Raw genomic sequence first — 17,953 nt, forward strand, 5'->3', positions numbered from 1 at the left:
ACACAAATTGTAGGAATATTTACTTCCTGTTTCTGGTTCCTTCCTTTATATACAATGTTTCCCCTAAGTTGACTGGTTTGGGGTGGTGACGGTCTCAGGGGGTGAATCATGGATGTATAATAAGAGCTGGATAGGGCACTGCCACTTAGCCTTGCAGCCAATTTTTCCCAGTGGTCACTCGCAGTGTTGCAGCAAAAAATCCCCCTGTGGCCCTAAAAGCATTTTCCCCCAAAGACCACCATTGTAAACAGACGTCTGTAAAACTATTGACAGGACACCTACAGCTGCAAACAAGGTCAAACATGACTCTTTCTATTATGAAGTTTTGATCCATGGAGGTTTTATATTTGTAAAACTTTCCTTGAGCCGAGAAAAGTGATTTAAAAATCTGTGACATCATCACAATGTAAAGTCTATGAGCCGAGAGGGAACTTGTGGGCGGGGCCAGCGGGGGAAACACCACTGCACATAGTCAGTGGGCTTCACAATGCGGAAGCAATTCCGAGCAATTCTTATTGGACTGAGTGGGCACCGTTTTCGGTCCGGTATCTAGTTCTTATAATACATCCATGAGGTGGACGCACTGAGTAAAACTTGGGAGAGACTCAGCAGCCACACATTTCTCCGTTCTCTATTTCTCTGTTTAGCGTCGTCAGGTTAGGCTAACCCATTGTTGCTAACTTTGGAGTTAACTCCCTTCACTTTTCCAGCAATTGGGGAAACAACAGACGTGACTTTTCTTGGTCTTGAGAAGCTGCAGCATTTATTAACTGACACACTGTAGTCTGTACTGTACATTTACTGCCAGATTGACAACTTACTGTTAACCTTTTCCTCTGCTCTGCTTGCATTCACCGTCACTTTTCTTCCGCTCGCTCTCTCACTCTACCACTAACTCACTACACACACACATTACACACTGCCCTATTCCTTAAGAGGAGATACACTACCAAGAGTTTCCAGAAAGTTCCAGCACGTTCCACTGTGGAATTTCACAATAACGGCCCTTTGAAAATATTATACATCAAATTTAAAGAAAATTGTTTACAATCACTAATTCCACTTCAGACACATTCTAGAAAACCCCAGGCAGCTACACAAAAAGTTCCAGAACGATTCACTGTGGAATTTCAATCACATGATACACAAACATGCAGTGGCAGCATGTTATAAAAAGGAAACTGTCTGTTTCAGTAATTTAACTCCAGGTAAATTTTAAAGTATCTTCATTTTAAGTCTATTCACTGTAGAATTAAATTATTTTTCATTCCACTATGTATCTGAATTGGAACTGGTGATTGGAAACAGACTGTTTCCTTTTAATAATATTGTGATTATACATCTTTTAATTTACAGTATATTTTCAAAGGGCCTTTATTGTGAAATCCCACAGTGAGACGTTCTGGAACTTTTTGTGCAGCTACCTGGAAGTGGAATTAGTGATTGGAAACAGTTTTTTCAGAGTCTTAACCTCCTTGGTGAGCCAATGAAATACTTTGCATATTGTATTTTTTCACTCTACTTCACTTTCTGAATCAAACCCTACTGTTATTTGTCGACTGTAAAGTAAATGAAAGCTACACACCGTTCTTCCCATAGACTGTATAAAAATTGTCAAGTTCCAGGTGGAAAAACTCATTACCGTAATAACGCAAGTGTACGCGCAGAAGGAAATGACGTGGTGGCTGGCTTGACCGCAGTCGAATTTATAAATCTATAAACTGTAACGTTACTGTCACCAGATATGATATAGTCCTAGTTGTAACTATAGGACACAAAGTCGCAGTGGCATTTTTACGCTAAAAACATAAACATTTATTGTCTCCAAACACGCTTACCTTGGTTTGACAAGTCTGCTATGACACTGATTTTAGCCAGCTCCTCTGCAGCCATGGCGACACAATATCCAAAGTTCAACAGGAAGCGTTGCTTCGCGGCACACCTGTCTGGGCGCGAGCTACAAGCAATAAAAGGTGCAATGACACGAGGGGTTTTACAGCCCTGCTTATTTTGTCATATTTTTTTAAAAGTTGTGTCGCAATTCCCAACACACAATATATGGTGAATACTTTTTACCATATGACCACTAAAACTGCCACACTGTGGTGGAACTATGCCTATGTGCCACAGTCACATACACTTTGTGGTACAAACAATGGCAATTTGTTTTGCTCCCACTGCTATGCTACAATATCGTACGTGACATATACACAATTCTAGTTTCATCCAGATAATTAGTTTGCAAAAGCAGTCTAACAAGTGGCAAACTACACCTAAAGAGGCAGGACTGAGATTGTTATGTACTGTATGTCATATATCAACAATATTTACATACAAAACATCCATTTTCTTGGAAAAATACAAAAGAAAGTGGTCACCACACTTGACCAACAGTGTGACCAAAATAATCTAACCTCAAAAGTCCATTTACCAGCTTTTCAGAGACGCCGATCATTTTGTACAGAAAAATTAACCCATATTGTTCACCTCAAAACTGCTGTTGTCAGGGTGTAAATGTGTTAAACTAAGACCAGAAGCTGTTGTTTTTAGAGTTAGCAGTTAGCAATGACACTCAAAAAAATGACTGATGTTAACTGGAGAATTTTAGTTAATAAAATAGTTTTGGTAATAAATAATGTGCAAAGTTTAATCACCAGATTATGAGAATGAGTTGGTAATAAGGAAAACTCTTGTCCCAACATTCTCTCACCAAACTCCCTTCAAAAATATATCACGTTAAAGCTAATTTGAGCAATTTATTCAACTTTAGACTGATTACTTAAGACATTTTACATATTGCCAAATGATATTGATGAATCCGGGTAAGAACTGTGATCACAGGATTCTCTGTCATGTCAAAATAGAAACTTTATATAAAGATTAACAGTGTTGCAGATTTTTAGATAATGGTGATAGATGTATAGAGCTGAGACAACAGAGACAAGGATTCTCATTTAATTTAATTTATTCATGGACACACAAACTCACAAAACCATTATGGTTGCACAACAAAGAATTAGTTTCTGCAGACAGCGGGAATGTTTAATATACTCTTATATACTCGTCTTTTAGCAACACAAATCAAACAATTAAACATTAATAATGTAAACATCCACTGTATTCTTTCCAGGGTAGGTAGAGGAAGCAAGAGGGTCCAAAACAGGGAAGAAAGAATCAAAGTACTGTGGGCAACATACAGTAAACAACTCAACTCTGCTTTTGGCCAAAGTTTGCGTGTTCACCAAGACTTTTGCAAGCATGCTGCATACCGGCCAACTTGAAGTCACTGACATGAAAAAAAAAAAAGTTGGCTTTAAAGACAATTCATGCAGGTGCACAAAATAACAGGGAGACCCTGGAGGTAAATACCAATTTGCTAACAGTAATGATGTTTAGTTTGTGAAGCTGTAGGTTTGTAGTGTTGTTCAGCAAAAATTCATTCTTTTTGTTTAGAAAATGACAATCAGTTAGAATCAACAGCTCAGACAGTCGCAATAAAAAACAAACATTATGCTTCGAGAAACTGGTACTGACTGCAGGGACATTGTCATTTGTTACCTTGTCAACCCTCATATCTATACACATCTTTCTTCACTTTGAAACCTCTTGTTTTGGTGGGGATGGATATTACAGAGCATTTATTTAAAAAAAAAGAAGAGGAATTTCCAGCAGTAACACCTCAATAAATAAGGACTGATCTATCATTTTAAGGATATGTTCATGTTTTTGCAAGGGTAGATATTACAATCACAGATACTTTCCATACACAACTTCTGGACACAGATACGCTACAGTACATCTACAGAAGGGGGACATTATTGCCCTGTTCTCGTTCAGGGTAGGTGGGAGTGAGGGGCGGTGTTGGGCTACGTTGATTGATGGGAAGGAGAAGAAGTGGATGGTAAGAACAGTGGAAAAAGAGGAGGTGAGGTTTGGGATGAGCGAAGAATCGACATCAGTCAGAGGTGGGATGGCTGAGATGGAATAACGGGAGAGGAGGATGGTGGGTAGGAGGGTGAGGGGCTAGAACAAGAGCATCCCTTATGGTGCCTCAGTGGCGGGCAGCAGACTCCCTGGGGTAAAACTCTGCCAAGGTGCTCTGAGGAATCCTCTTAAGCATCTCCTTGGGGAAGATTCGCAGCAACTGCCAGCCGATGTCCAGGGTTTCATACACCGTCCTGTTGTCGTACGGGCCTGAGGGAGACAGAGAGGCCACAACACTGCTGATTAGCATCTGAACACAACATCAACTGGGTCTGTCTCTCACACACACACACACACACAGACACACAGACATTACTGCTACGGTGCATCACATCAGGTAAAAATGCTCTTAAAAACAGACAGTATAAAGAAAAGGAGACCTGGAAAGTAATTGCTAAAGCTGCATCAATTCAGATTGTTGGCAACTTGGAGGAAGCAAAAAAAAAAACCAAAACCACAACACCGACATATAATCACCTTATAAGATGGTAATGAATGTGTTATTTTGTGCTTATTTACACAAACAGCAGACACAGAGCAGCATTATCACCATCTCAAGCACTCAAATACTGTCTGATAAGATGTTACCATGTGCAGTTTTTAGTTCTCTTAAGCTCAAATTTGGCGAATCATCAAAATAGAAAACTGGGATTATAAATCATCATACTGTTATTAGCGAGAGAGAGCGAGAGCACACAAGGTACTCTGTTTACTTTTCAAGGACTTTTCATTCCAATAGCAAGCTCTCAAATTGTTTGTGCCATGACAGTCATCCATTCAATTCCTGATCAAGGATATAGTTTGAGATTTTATGATTTCATTTACTTTCTTTTGTGGTGGTCAGCTATCCGGCGAGCAAGAACTTCAATATAATTGCATTAGGTGGAAGACATGACGCTCAATATATAACTCAAGAAAGAGTCATGATGTATCTAAAAATTGATCCGTTTGTTACAGCCTAAAAATACACAAAGGCAACATTACACAGTTCATTATATCTCACAAGGCAACAATGAGGAATCATAAGCTTGTCTTAACCACCTTTTTTGAAGCTTGTGTGTGTAGAATATGAGCATTTCTGACAGTGGTAGACTGTAACACAGAAAGACTCCAGCCATTTAAAAATGTCAATAACTGCCAAGAAAATCTCCAAATTAAATCAGATTGTTTAATAAGTCCTCACATAAAGTCATCTGTCTTTTCAAAAGAGTGCACATTTTCAATTCCAAAAATGTCTTCAACCAGTTTATCAAGTTTGCTTAATTACTCTCCGGACATGTGCATGACGTGTTTTAAACCAGCCCAATGTCCTGTCTTATTTAGCAATGGTTCATTCAAATCAACTTGGGTGCAGCAGCTGGACTCCATTAGTTCAGTGTAAGTACCCTGCTAAATTGAGAAAATGAGGTGCAAATATTTTTGCAGACCTGGTGGAAATTTGTGTTAGCCTTAGTAAAAATCCCTCACAGAGGCTTTAATAAAAACCTGATCAAAACAACTTTTTTTTAGTGCCCTTGGGCCCCTTTCAATAAATTCCCAAATAAATGTCTTTCAGCGCTGTTAACTGCTCACTGACCTTAGTTCTAGTTCGTCCCTGCTCTGGGCAGTTTTGTTTCTAATAGAGGTTGCTGTACAGAAACTGTTTGGATATTCTTGTTGTGAGGAGAAAAAAAGGCTAAAAGTATTTCTCTCTCCATTTCCCATCTTGTCTTGCTGTGATGACTATTCTCCTGTGGAATCCATCAGCACTCTAAAGAGTAAATACAGCTCCATATATGAAGAATCTACCAAGAAGATTAAACTGTCTCACTGTGCTTTGTTTAGTCATCATTACTTTCTAGAAAAGAGATTTCCAGGTATCCTCGAGCGACAAAAGGACCAAGGAACCTACAAAGAACATTTTCCAGGGACAAACAAACTCAGAAATACAACGTGAATGACACTTCAACAATGTAATGGACAAGTTCAAATACTCAATACAGGATTCCCACACGTTTTCACAGACAACATTTCCATGAATTTTCAAAGACCCATAATATAATTTCCATGACCATTCACAACCTTTAAGTACACAGGGATTAAAACAAAACAAAAACAAAAAGAAAAACGTACTGAAATTTTTTTCTGTATTCTACACCTCGCCGTTTCCTACACCTGCTGGGCGCATGGGCTAGGCCTACAGCCTACGGCTCACAAATGTCTATCTGCAAGTTATTTTCTTTCAGTTGGGCTACTCTTGAATTATATGCACAATGTGTGCTATCAGTTGATTACTTGTAGGCCTCTTGTATAATGAAGTCTGATAGGACGTCTTCACAGGCCAAGTGGATGAGGGGAAATAAGTGTGTGCGTGCAGGTGAACACAGCGTTCAGGCTCATCTAATTGCTGTCATGATTCTTCGCTGCTGGAATAAACTTTCCTCGTGGATTATTCTCAGAAGGAAGACAGGCTATGGGTCACTGCAAAATGATTGTTTTCTTCGTGTTCATCCGAGTCATGAGATTGTGGGTCACTCCTTTTGGAACTGCGGCTTCTCACTCCTTCCTTGTTAACTTTGATTTTGATTATATAATCTTGATTAACTTTATTCTATTGCTATCACCACTTCTATTGATTGCTGGATATTTAGACTCTTGTAATTTGGGGGATTTGGTCATGTTTGTAAATCTATATTTTGGTGTTAATCTAACATCGGCTTGTGTAGGTGGCTAACATGAATGCGTGCACGTCTGCTGAGATTTGATTCATTGATCTTCATTCATGTTTAATAGCCTACATAGTGGGGCTATATTATCATCTTCAATTGTTTTGTTATTGTACATATTGTTATATTGTCAAGAAATTACATGTATGATTTTCAGTTTGTGGCTTTAATAAGTAGCCTAAGAAAAGGCCCAGTCTTATAGTAACAGTAGGATAGCCTATTAAGCCAAGTATTAGGCCTCATCTGTTTCCATAAAAACAAAGAACTGATGGTAGACATTCGTAGGCTATGGCGCAATTTGTAAGCTAATTTAGCCTAAATAAAAGATAATGCCATTATAGCCCATAGCCAGCCATATCTGAAATGGACATAGAGAGTGAAGCCTATTCATTATCAGCATTCTAGTTATAGCCTAATAGACAGATTAAGCATTCGAGAATATTAGCTATAGCCTAACAAGAAATATAGACTAGGCCATAGGCATTAGGCTGTAATTGATTATGTTTGGAGGAGATGGGGAAAAGGTGCAAACAGATGAAACTGGTAGGGGATCTGGCGCTCCTGCATTTCTAGCCTAGCCTACATTACATCACAATGGTAAAAATAGAAGCAAGGCTAAAAACAATGATACTATTCTGTGGGCCCAACTAAATGCATTTTAGGATGAAAAGCCAAAGCATGGCTACACGAGAGGTATGGCTGTTACAATCAGAGGATGGGCTGTTACAAGTAGCCTATAAAGTTGTCTGTGCAGCTGTTTCACTCACCGCAACAACAGGTGGGCTGAATGTGACCCTTGCATAGGCTACATTGTTTGCTGGCTAGGTTACAACAATCAATGGCACATTGCTTTTAGTAGCCTAAACACCAGTTCTATTAAAGAGGATGCACATCAAAGTAGTGATGTGCGAGTCATGAACTAATCTTTCGAAATGAACGACTCTTGTTACTCACTAAGGAGTGACAAGTCCTCGTCTCCACTAACTCGTTCACTGACTTTCCCCTCCTACCTGCTAGCTAGCTACTGCAAACTGTGAAGATGAGGTGAGACAACATATGACTATTGTGCAACTCTTATATTAACTGGATTTGTGGAGATGTATCATGTAAATTACTGTATTAACCAGATCTTTGAGAAAAGCAACCACTTTGGCACCTGTTTCAACTCAGTACTCGCTCTCACTGCCCTGAGCTGAAGGTCTGACTGCACAAATCACTCACTCACTCACTAGTTCCATGCCACAGTCAGTAACCATCCACAACTTTTAATTTATCCTTTAGTAGTTTACTACTACTCCATTCTGATTGATCAATCATGAAATTCAACAGTGAGTAATTTCTGATCAGCAGACTGTGTTGCTATGGATGCCATTCTGATCATAGGCTACTGTAGATGGGATTGACTGCTGCTCACATCTTTGAAGCAGCATGATGGACTTTTTTTTTTAATTTTTTAATGGAAACAATAAAATCATTTTAAATCAATACAATTATTTCAATTTATTTTTATTACCAATATTTTGTATAAAAGAATTGTATGTATTTAGTGGGATTAAGTGCAGTGCAGTGTTTAGTAACATTAATCTAACAGACGTTTTTTTAGTGGAAACAACACAATCATTTTAAATTTATATTTTGTATAAATTTATTTATTTCTTCAATGGCACAGTTGAAGCAATTAAATTATTTAAGGCGAACACTACAGCATCAAATCAGCCTATTACTTCAAGTATTAAACCATGAACACCTCTATTCAAATTACCAACATTCTCCAAGAGAAATAGTTCATGAGATTTATTTATTTGTATTAGTCAGGGCCTGAGTTGTAGGCAGTCATCAGTAGACGAGAGTTCCTTCACTGGTGTGGGATTCCCCAGACTCGGGCTGACTGACTCAGTGACTCAAAAATACAACTCAAAGGATTTTTTTTTAGCACCCTATGTCTACCAGACAGGAAAAGGCTGTTTATAGCATATGCTGAAATCCGTTACATTGTATATGCTAGGATATAGGATATATATAGCTACTGACACTCACCTTTCAGTGTGAAAAATAGAGCAAACTCTTACAATTGTCTGCAAATTTTGCATCCTCCTGGGAACATAATCTCATGTTAACCCTCTTGGCTGCCCCCATTCTCACTTCTCTGACCTAACTGGTACCAGTCAAGTTATGGGTAAAATTAAACTGAGCTGAAACAGCTGGCTGTAGAGATGCAGAGACAGACACACTACCTTTGTGACAAATACAATAAAAATACAGTAGAGAATTGTTCCTTTGACATCCTCTTACCCTGAGCGATGAAGTTCTTCTCAAACTTCTGTAGGAACTCAAGGTAGAGCAAATCATCAGATGTGAGGGCCTCTTCTCCCACCACAGCCTTCATAGCCTGGACGTCCTTTCCAATGGCATAACAGGCATACTGGAGAGGAGGACGGACATGAATATTAATAATGATGAAAAAGGTGACAAACATCTGTATGTTGTCGTTCTCCTCTCAAGCTTTTAGTAATTTATAGATCTGAAGATTTTGTGATTATTGAGGCCAAGAATGCTTGATTTTGCTGCGGCTTTTCTCAAAAACTGCGATACAATTGTATGTGCAAATGTTTTATTTGCTCAGTAAAACTGCAGAAATTGGGAAAAATTGCAAGCAAAGGAAAATAATGCTTTTTTTAAAAAAAAAAAAAAACTACACCCAATTGAGAGTCACTTCTTTTGATAAAAAGCATATTGCATATCACAGAAACAACTATATTTCAGTGGTCATTTTTAAATTTATTTTCTGAACATGAGAACCATGGGCTCAAAGTTATATAAAAAAGAAAATAATGTACTTGAGTTCCATTTTGAAACCTTTATTAAATAAACTTTCACCAAACTTTTTTGTTGGTACGTGAGATCTTCCATCTGAATGCAGCTGAATCTTTGCTGAATGCTGCGATGATGTAAGTTGCCATGACATGAAAGGCAACAATTTGTCCAAATCACAAGCCATCTGTTGATTTGGCCATTTCATGTGTAAAAGTTGTGGTAAAAGCTCTCGCTAATATTGTGGAGATTTCTTAAATTTGCATTAATTATCGCAATTGCAAAATCGCAATTTCCTGGAGGGACTGATTATTTAGGTAAGATGTATTACCAGCTGATTGGAGACATCAGCGTGGTCCTTCCTGGTCATCCCCTCACCGATGGCGGACTTCATCAGACGGGACAGAGAGGGCAACACGTTGATGGGTGGGTAGATCTGAGAACAAGTACAGGATTGTCTGGTTACATATATTATCAATACAAACGTATACTCAACTTTTAAAACAGTTTTTGTTGATTCAAATATCAAGGCTGACATGAACAGTGTCATTACAGTCACAGTTTGTTTCCTTTGGTGTTAGATTAATCACTTCAAGTATGATGTGAACAAAAAATTAACAGCATGTGGCATATTGAATCAAAGCTAACATGGAACATCTTCAACCAAGTACCAGTACCAGCCCTTTGCCCCAAGTTTGATGAATGTTGTTTTAAAGTAATGGCTTTTAAAAAGAACTGATCAATACCTGTCTGTTGTGTAGCTGTCTGTCAACGTAGACCTGACCTTCTGTGATATATCCAGTCAGATCAGGAATTGGATGGGTGATGTCTGTTGGAGACAAAAGGATTTACATGTAATCACAACATATCTAATAGTCTTGTATTTGTTATGTTAAATTGATAAAAACACCACTGAGTTAACTTTCTGTGTTGTACAATGTTATACAGTCCAGACAGTAAGTATTTAAACAGTTGCACATGTTTTGTTCTTCAGGCTCCGAGCTTCAACACATTCAATTTGAAATTAAGTAATGGATACTACATTAAGGTGCCAAGTCCCAGCTTTCATTTGAGTAGATTTACATCAATATAGAAAGAATTGTGTGACCATGCAAGTGAAGAAGATAATTTATCAAAGGTAGTTGGTTTGCCAAAATTAACAGTTGGGTTCATTCTAAAAAGAGCAGGTGAAGAAAAGAAAACTGGAAAATGTCAAATGAGCTGGTGGACCGAGGGGCACAAGTCTTGTGGATGGGCAGAAAATAATGTGTACGGTGAAGAAAAAGCCCTTCATGACTGCACAGCAAGTCATAAATGCTCTCCAGGATGTAGGCAGACATGTTTCCTTGTCAATGATCAAGAGTAATGAAGACTTGATGGCCATAACCTCAGAGGATTCAACACAAGATGCAAACCCCTGGTGAGCCTCAAAAACAGAAAGGAAGGTTGCAGTTCACAAAAACATACAAAAAGAAAGGGGTAGAGATCTGGAAGTTCTATGGACTGATGAAACAAAAATCTACTTCCATCAAAATGACAGATCTGCCACACAGTGCCAGACTTGGCACTTTAATGTAGTATCTATTACTTTATTTCAAATTGAATGAATTGAATACTTTATTTCAAACAGAGCCTAAGAACAAAAAATGTGTAACTGTCCAAATATTTACTGTCTGGACTGCATAGAATACCTTGTTGAGTTCACATTCTGAGTCAAAGATATTTACAAGAACAACTCAGTTAAATGTAGACATTCTACTGATTTGCAAGCATTACAGCAATGCCACGCACAGGACAGAAATAGACAGAATTTCTGTTAGCTTCCCAGTTTAAAGACCTTTACTCTATCTAAATCAAGAGCCCGAGAGCCCTTGGGAACACCAGCAGTGTTTAGTAAAAGCCAACACAATCACCTCCCTGTGATGCTGTAATGGGGGACTACTGTTCAACTAGATAGGAGTAGGCTCTTCATACGTGTTGCTATGGTAACTGCAGGCATCAAAAATGTCTCCCCAGTCCATTTCAGATGCCTACTCCAGTAATTCAAACAATGACTTGCTAAGAGATTTAAGCATTTTAAAAAATGAAAATAGAAAAATTATAATCTTCATGACCACACTGATACACAGGTGTGAGGCCCAAGAAGGAAAAAAACTATTAACACTGCTTTAAAATGCAAAAAATACATGGGTTTATAATTCTTATCTACAATCTACATAATTCATGTCCTCTACAAGGAAGACAGTTGAGATGTCATTCTGGTCCAAAGCTTTTAATTTAGAACTGCTGCTCTCACCGTCGTTGGGCATGGTGAGAATGGGGATCTGGGTGATGGAGCCATTTCTGCCCTCCACTCGGCCAGCACGCTCGTAGATGGTAGCCAGATCAGTGTACATGTAGCCAGGGAAGCCTCGACGGCCGGGCACCTCCTCTCTAGCAGCAGACACCTAAATGGAAAAGAGTGGGTGGTGAGTGGGTTGGTGACATGACAGCGGTTAAAAAAAAAAAATCGCAGAGACACAAGGCTAACATGTCATTTTATAACTGTGTCCATTTGAATACCATTCAAAAAACGTAATTTTAAAGCTGCATTCATGGATTTGTTTTGACCACTTGGGGGCAGCAGTATAAGCTGAAAACAGTGACATATTATAAACCTATGAAGCTTTTATGGCTAACATATTAACAAACTATTTTCCATTTACACATCCAGTAGCTCTGTCATGGTCTCAACTGACTCCTGTACTGTAAAATATCTGGTTCTTTAGCTGCTAGGTGTTGAGCTTCTCTTCTCTGTCTCTCTCTCATCAGCTAGTTGCCAACTATCTGATGACAAAGTGAACATGACAAAGTGCCGAATTTATCTTAGGTAAGGCTTATCTTACGAGCTCTAGTAAGAGTATAACTTGAATGCTACTTTGAGGGTGGTGTCTTTTTTTTTTATTTTTTTTTTTAGACGTTCAAAACCAAAAATACAAGACCAAAATTGTAAGTAATTACTTAAAAAGTGCGTTTGTTTGCTCTAATGACAACTTCTTGCGTGCCCATGCTTGTCTAACTTTCTTGGTACGTAATGTTACCTCAATCTGATGTTACATTTTCCCTTAGCTAACTGTGACTAGCTCTAGATCTACTGGTGACTCACTTGACTTTTTAGTCTCAGTCTTTTAGCATTAATGTTAAGTAAATATGCCACTGTTATAACTGCAACCTGCATACATGCTGTGCTAACATGGATAGCTTGCCAGTATGTAGTACGCTACATTCATGGCCGGATTAACGTCCTGTGGGGCCCCAGGGCAAAAGTTTGTTGTTGGGCCCCTATTGACCCCGACCATCCATGGTAGTATACTAGAGCTGAAATGATTGATTGGCAACAATTTTGATATATTGATTAATCAAATCAATCAATCAATCAAATGTGACTACTTGCAAATATTCCCAGTTTTCCATGATAGTAAACTCAACATCTTTGGCTTTTTGACAAAACTTGTTAACTTGGGCTTCAGGTGATGATGATTTGATAATTAATACTTCTTTCTGACATTTTATACGCTGCACAATCAATCAATAATTAAAAACTGATTTTTTTCCTGCTGCAATAAGGACTCTGAATTCTGCCTTTTAATCTCAAACTCCTGCATCTTGCATTGGGCTATATACAACTCTTCATTGTCTGTGAATGTTGTGATTGTTATTTATTGTGTAAATATGTCTGCTATGTTGTGTGGTCGACACTGTGTTCTTTTCCATCTCTACTGAAAACAAATTCCATCAACTTCAGTCATGTGGCCAGTAAAGTGAAGTGAAGTGAAAGATGACAATTGTCAGACCTATGGATAATGAAAATAACTGTCAGCATTCCTATGATGGAATAGTATGACCTTGTCCTCAGCTTTTTGTGTGGAATTGATAAAACGCAACTTAATAACAAGTAAGCACAATATAAACTCTTACAATTGAAGTCATAAGACTAGATTTTGACCCGTAGTCCCTCTTCAAGACCAGGGCCACAGGATGGAGGACCTTTTGCACTTCAGTGGTGCAAATTTTCAATTAATCAAATTATGTAGGCCCAAATGATATGGAGCAAACCTGGGCTTTTGGGGTCACTGGCCCGCTTTGCCCGGTTGGTAATCCAGCCTTGGCGACAGTACATAAGGGGGGTAAGACTTAACGAAGGATTCGCCTTTAACATTCATTGTGATCCATTGTTTATTAAAAAATTTTGATTAATGCAGCTTTGTGTCTTGATATTTCCCAACAAATTTTGAGCTAAAGTGGTTGTAATTACAGTCCAATTGAAACCAAAGAAATAAATACATCATTTATTTATCTTAGGTAAGACTAATATTACTATGGTTTTTTTGCTTTACTCATCCTAGTAAACAAAGAAAAAAATCTACTTAAAGCGTTTACTATTGGAGAGTCAAGTGATGATAACTCTTTCAGTATTTCAGAAGAGGCAAACAGCTGGTTGGAAATGTTTCCTTTCTGTTTTCGGGCCCTCTACAAAAATGACCAAAAGTAAATCCTTGTTCTCAAAGTCAAGTGAATTCAGAGCAAGAGGGAAAGAAAATGTATCCTATTCATCCTTGGATTCAAAGGTTGATGGGCTGACTAAACACTTGTGAACTGTAGATTCAATGCAGAACTCAACCTTCACACGTGTGAATAGGAACAGAAGTTAAATATTAATGTCCTCCTGGCTCTTTGTACATGCTGAAATACCCATCAAGCTGCCTGAGTCTTAAGTCGACTATTGGTGCAGAGTACATGGGCCAAGGTTATGGACAGCCAATGCAAGAATGGAAAACACACACGCACCATTTAAAAACCTACATTGTGCTGCCAGCATATTGAGAAAGCAACTGTACAACATAAAAGGATTAGTACAGAGACACAAAAGAGTGAGTCAAGAGGGCCTGACTCCTCATGATGAAGAGAAAGGGGCAGTGGGTGGGGGAGGCAGCATTTCCTTTTAAAGCCAAACATTTAATAATGAAGTTAAGGTATTTCCTACATGAATGAAGGACACATTATCCTCCCTTTTAGCAAGGAGTGCAAGACTTTAGTGAGTCTATCAGCATCGTGCTAACACTGCAGAGAATTTACATTGGTGTGTATGTTGACACGCTCAGGTTTGGTGCTTCAACTGCTGCTGGATTGTTCAGAAACCATTCTGTGTATCCTACTGAAAATAACACTGAAGGTACTGGACATGTGTTCATTGTACAATATTTTAAAATAACAGTGACAGGCAGATATACCTACAGCACTAACTTCATACAGTACATATTCATACAGTAGAAAGTTTGATACAATGTGCAATTGTAATACCTTAAAGGATACTGTAAGTCTGGTGATATTCTACAATTTTCTTTGTCAACAAATGATTTAAAAAGCCCAAAACCAACAATGAATTGATCTACTAACAAGTATTGTGTGTGTATCAACGTCTAATGTATCTCTCTAGTCACAAAAGAAAAGTCAGAAAGTATTGGAAGACATTTGACAGAACAATCCCAACTCAAGGTCCAACTATGTGTTTTCTTTCTGGACCTTTCAACCATAAACACACAGTTTTCATAAAGTGGATAGCACTTTCTCAGTTGTCATGGAAAATAATATGTTGGGATGCTGTTTGGAGCTCGGCAGCACTCTTAAGACTTACGTAGAAGTTAGGCATCAACATTCACTCCTGACCTTGGAAACTCCACCTACAAGCTTTTTCCTGAACTTTTACTTGTATCAATCATCACCTCAATTAAGGCCACCACTAACTATTATTATCAATATCAATTAATCTGCTGATTATTTTTTTGATTAATCAATTAATCATTTTGTCCATAAAATGTCATAAAATAATGATAGATGCCTGTTATAATCTCCCAGAGTCAAAAGTTATGTCTTAAGTTGTCATGTATGACAACACAAAGCATTACATCATCGAACAAAAACTGGCTGAAACCAGAAAAACGATTATTTGATTATCAAAATAGTTGTTGATAAGTTTTCCTGTCAGTCGACTAATCGTCGCAGCTCTAACATTAATGAGCATCAGATGAAGAGATGGACTAATATATTGTTGGTTTTGGCTTTTTAATAATACTTCAGAATCACTAAAAGTGATTACAAATACAATCAAATGTCAAAGTGAGAAGTCTCAACAGCTCAAACTGAAAACCTGTGTTTCTGTATGTCTGAGAGTAGTTCCAATAGGAAAAAAAAAAAAAAAACACATGATGCTACATTTTCAACTAAATGCCTTAAATGGATGAAAAACAAATGGTTTTCTAGTGAGCTGTATATTCTTGTGGCTCATACTGAGAACACATTCACACACACAGGTTTTGTCACCTCTACATGACTGAACAGCTGAGATCATGTCTGACTGTATTTTTTGTTTGATGTTGTTTTATATGTGTTGTACAGTATTGTTTTTTCCTGCCCAGGGACTGCAGATGTAAATTAGCTACATAGCTAACTCTGGCCCGACAGTTGTATTGTGCATGGCCCCTGTTAAATAAACTGATAAACTAAACTTAGTGACACTGAGGGCCTAGGTTTTTAGTTTCCAGCGGGGCTACATTAACTAGTATATTCAGAAACAGAACAACAGGGCTTACACATGCAGCCAAGAACCTGGAAGAATTTGCCAGTTGGAGCATTTAAACATTACATATGTCAGGAAGATGAGTTAGTGTTACCTCTCTCAGAGCCTCAGCGTAGGAGCTCATGTCAGTCAGGATGACTAGGACATGTTTCTCACACTGGTAGGCCAGGTACTCTGCTGTGGTCAGCGCCAGGCGAGGGGTGATGATACGCTCAATGCTGATTGGTCACAAAAAGAAACAAGTTACTCTACGGTACACTTATGAACTTAAGGTCTGATATTAGCTCCTCGTTATTTGCAGCTCAGGCAAAACACTTTTATTTACATTAGTGAATGTGAAACCAGTACGCATAAATTCTGTGTATAAAAACATCATTCAGAATCTATAATTAAGCAAAACAGAGAAAACTAGGAACAGCCAAGATCGCGTCTGACTGAATCTTACGTGGGGTCGTTGGCCAGGTTCAGGAAAAGGCAGACGTTGTCCATGGAGCCATTTTCCTCAAAATCAGACTTGAAGAAGCGAGCAGTTTCCATGTTGACCTGACAGACAAATGATACAGGTTAATGTCACTGAGGCACCTTGATCTACTTTGAACCATTCTGACAAAAGCAAAACATAAAAAGTATCCCAGGCCAGAGTGATACGCCTGTTAAAGAACTCAAACTGAGACCAAGTATATTAATTAACAACCTTTTTTGTCCATGACGAAGATGAGACTTTGACTAGATGTTACAATTTATGAAAAATACTACAAATGTTTCTTGTTTTTTTTAAAAAGACCAAAATGGTGACTACATCTCTACATAATGTCATTGACAAAAAGAGTAAACTAAAGTGGAACTTGAAAAACTTGAACAGAATCTCTACAGCCTCTAACATTTGGACACACTATTGGAAAGAGTGAGTTAGTATACTTTAATGCTGGCAGTCCTGCAGCTATTAACTAGCTTTTAAATTTTGTTACTACTCATAATCTTAAATTATTTTAGAACTTGATCATTTGGGTCCCTGAAACAAGACTTGAAATGTTCATCCAGCGTGCTTTGCTTAGTTTTATTCAGGAGGCCAAATACAGCTTTTTGAAGAAAGAAAATAAAGCCCACTGTTATCAGGTTTTTAACATCTTCATGGTTTTCATTGTCTTTAGATTTTGTTGCCCTTGTTTTGTTTCTTTTTAAATGGTTAGTAAAACTTTTCATTTATCTTCTAGTATTTCCTGCTCTGGTATTTGAGCTGCAACGAGGGAGTAGGTTAGTTAATCAATGGCAAATTCATCAGCAATACTAGAAATACTAGAAAACAACTTGAAGGATTTGATGCTTTTCTTCATCATACATGGACTGCTTGTCGTACAAAAAAAAGACATTTGAAGAAGTCACCTTGTGTTCTGGGAAAATTATATCTGACTTTTTATAAAGAAAATGATAACTTTATTAAAATCGAAAAAATAATCAGTAGATAAATTGATAATGAAACGAATCGTAAGTTGCAGCCCTAGTTGGCATCATCTCATAATGCTAATTTGCATGTTTCATGTCTTAATATATGAGTTAAATGCTGACTAAAAAAAGAAAAAAAAAAAGGATAAAGCTGACTAAATCCAGTGTGATTAAAACTCAAACATGGACTTTTCATTTCAGGACTAAGACTAAATGTAAAAAAAGGACCTATCAGGAGTCATTGAATAAGACCTCTGCAATGCTGCACAAAATATTCTCAAGTCTTACACTCTGGGTAAACAAAAGCTGTCTGGATCTTCTATCTTTCTTGAACTTTTTTCACCATTAAACTGATGCATTGCTGTCCCTAAGAGTACGCTGTCTTTGGATTTGT

General features: G+C 37.9%; 2 protein-coding genes across 2 annotated transcripts in view; both read right to left on the reverse strand.

Annotated features, from left to right (window-relative positions):
• Window positions 1-2,827, reverse strand: part of shtn1 (shootin 1) — a 31,665-nt gene extending 28,838 nt beyond the window's left edge. The window contains exon 1 of the mRNA XM_044372551.1: window positions 1,839-2,827. Within this exon, the coding sequence (XP_044228486.1) occupies window positions 1,839-1,893 (55 nt within the window). The 5' untranslated portion in view covers window positions 1,894-2,827. The remainder of the gene's footprint in view (window positions 1-1,838) is intronic.
• A 120-nt stretch (window positions 2,828-2,947) lies between these two features.
• atp6v1ba (ATPase, H+ transporting, lysosomal, V1 subunit B, member a) overlaps window positions 2,948-17,953 on the reverse strand; it is a 47,428-nt gene continuing 32,422 nt past the window's right edge. The window contains exons 8-14 of the mRNA XM_044372552.1: window positions 16,562-16,659; window positions 16,211-16,334; window positions 11,797-11,947; window positions 10,247-10,329; window positions 9,832-9,936; window positions 8,982-9,111; window positions 2,948-4,194 (exon numbers count right to left, since the gene is read on the reverse strand). Coding sequence (XP_044228487.1) covers window positions 4,052-4,194; window positions 8,982-9,111; window positions 9,832-9,936; window positions 10,247-10,329; window positions 11,797-11,947; window positions 16,211-16,334; window positions 16,562-16,659 — 834 coding nt within the window. The 3' untranslated portion in view covers window positions 2,948-4,051. The remainder of the gene's footprint in view (window positions 4,195-8,981; window positions 9,112-9,831; window positions 9,937-10,246; window positions 10,330-11,796; window positions 11,948-16,210; window positions 16,335-16,561; window positions 16,660-17,953) is intronic.

Source organism: Thunnus albacares, chromosome 14, assembly GCF_914725855.1.
Source record: "Thunnus albacares chromosome 14, fThuAlb1.1, whole genome shotgun sequence".
NCBI lineage: Eukaryota > Metazoa > Chordata > Actinopteri > Scombriformes > Scombridae > Thunnus > Thunnus albacares.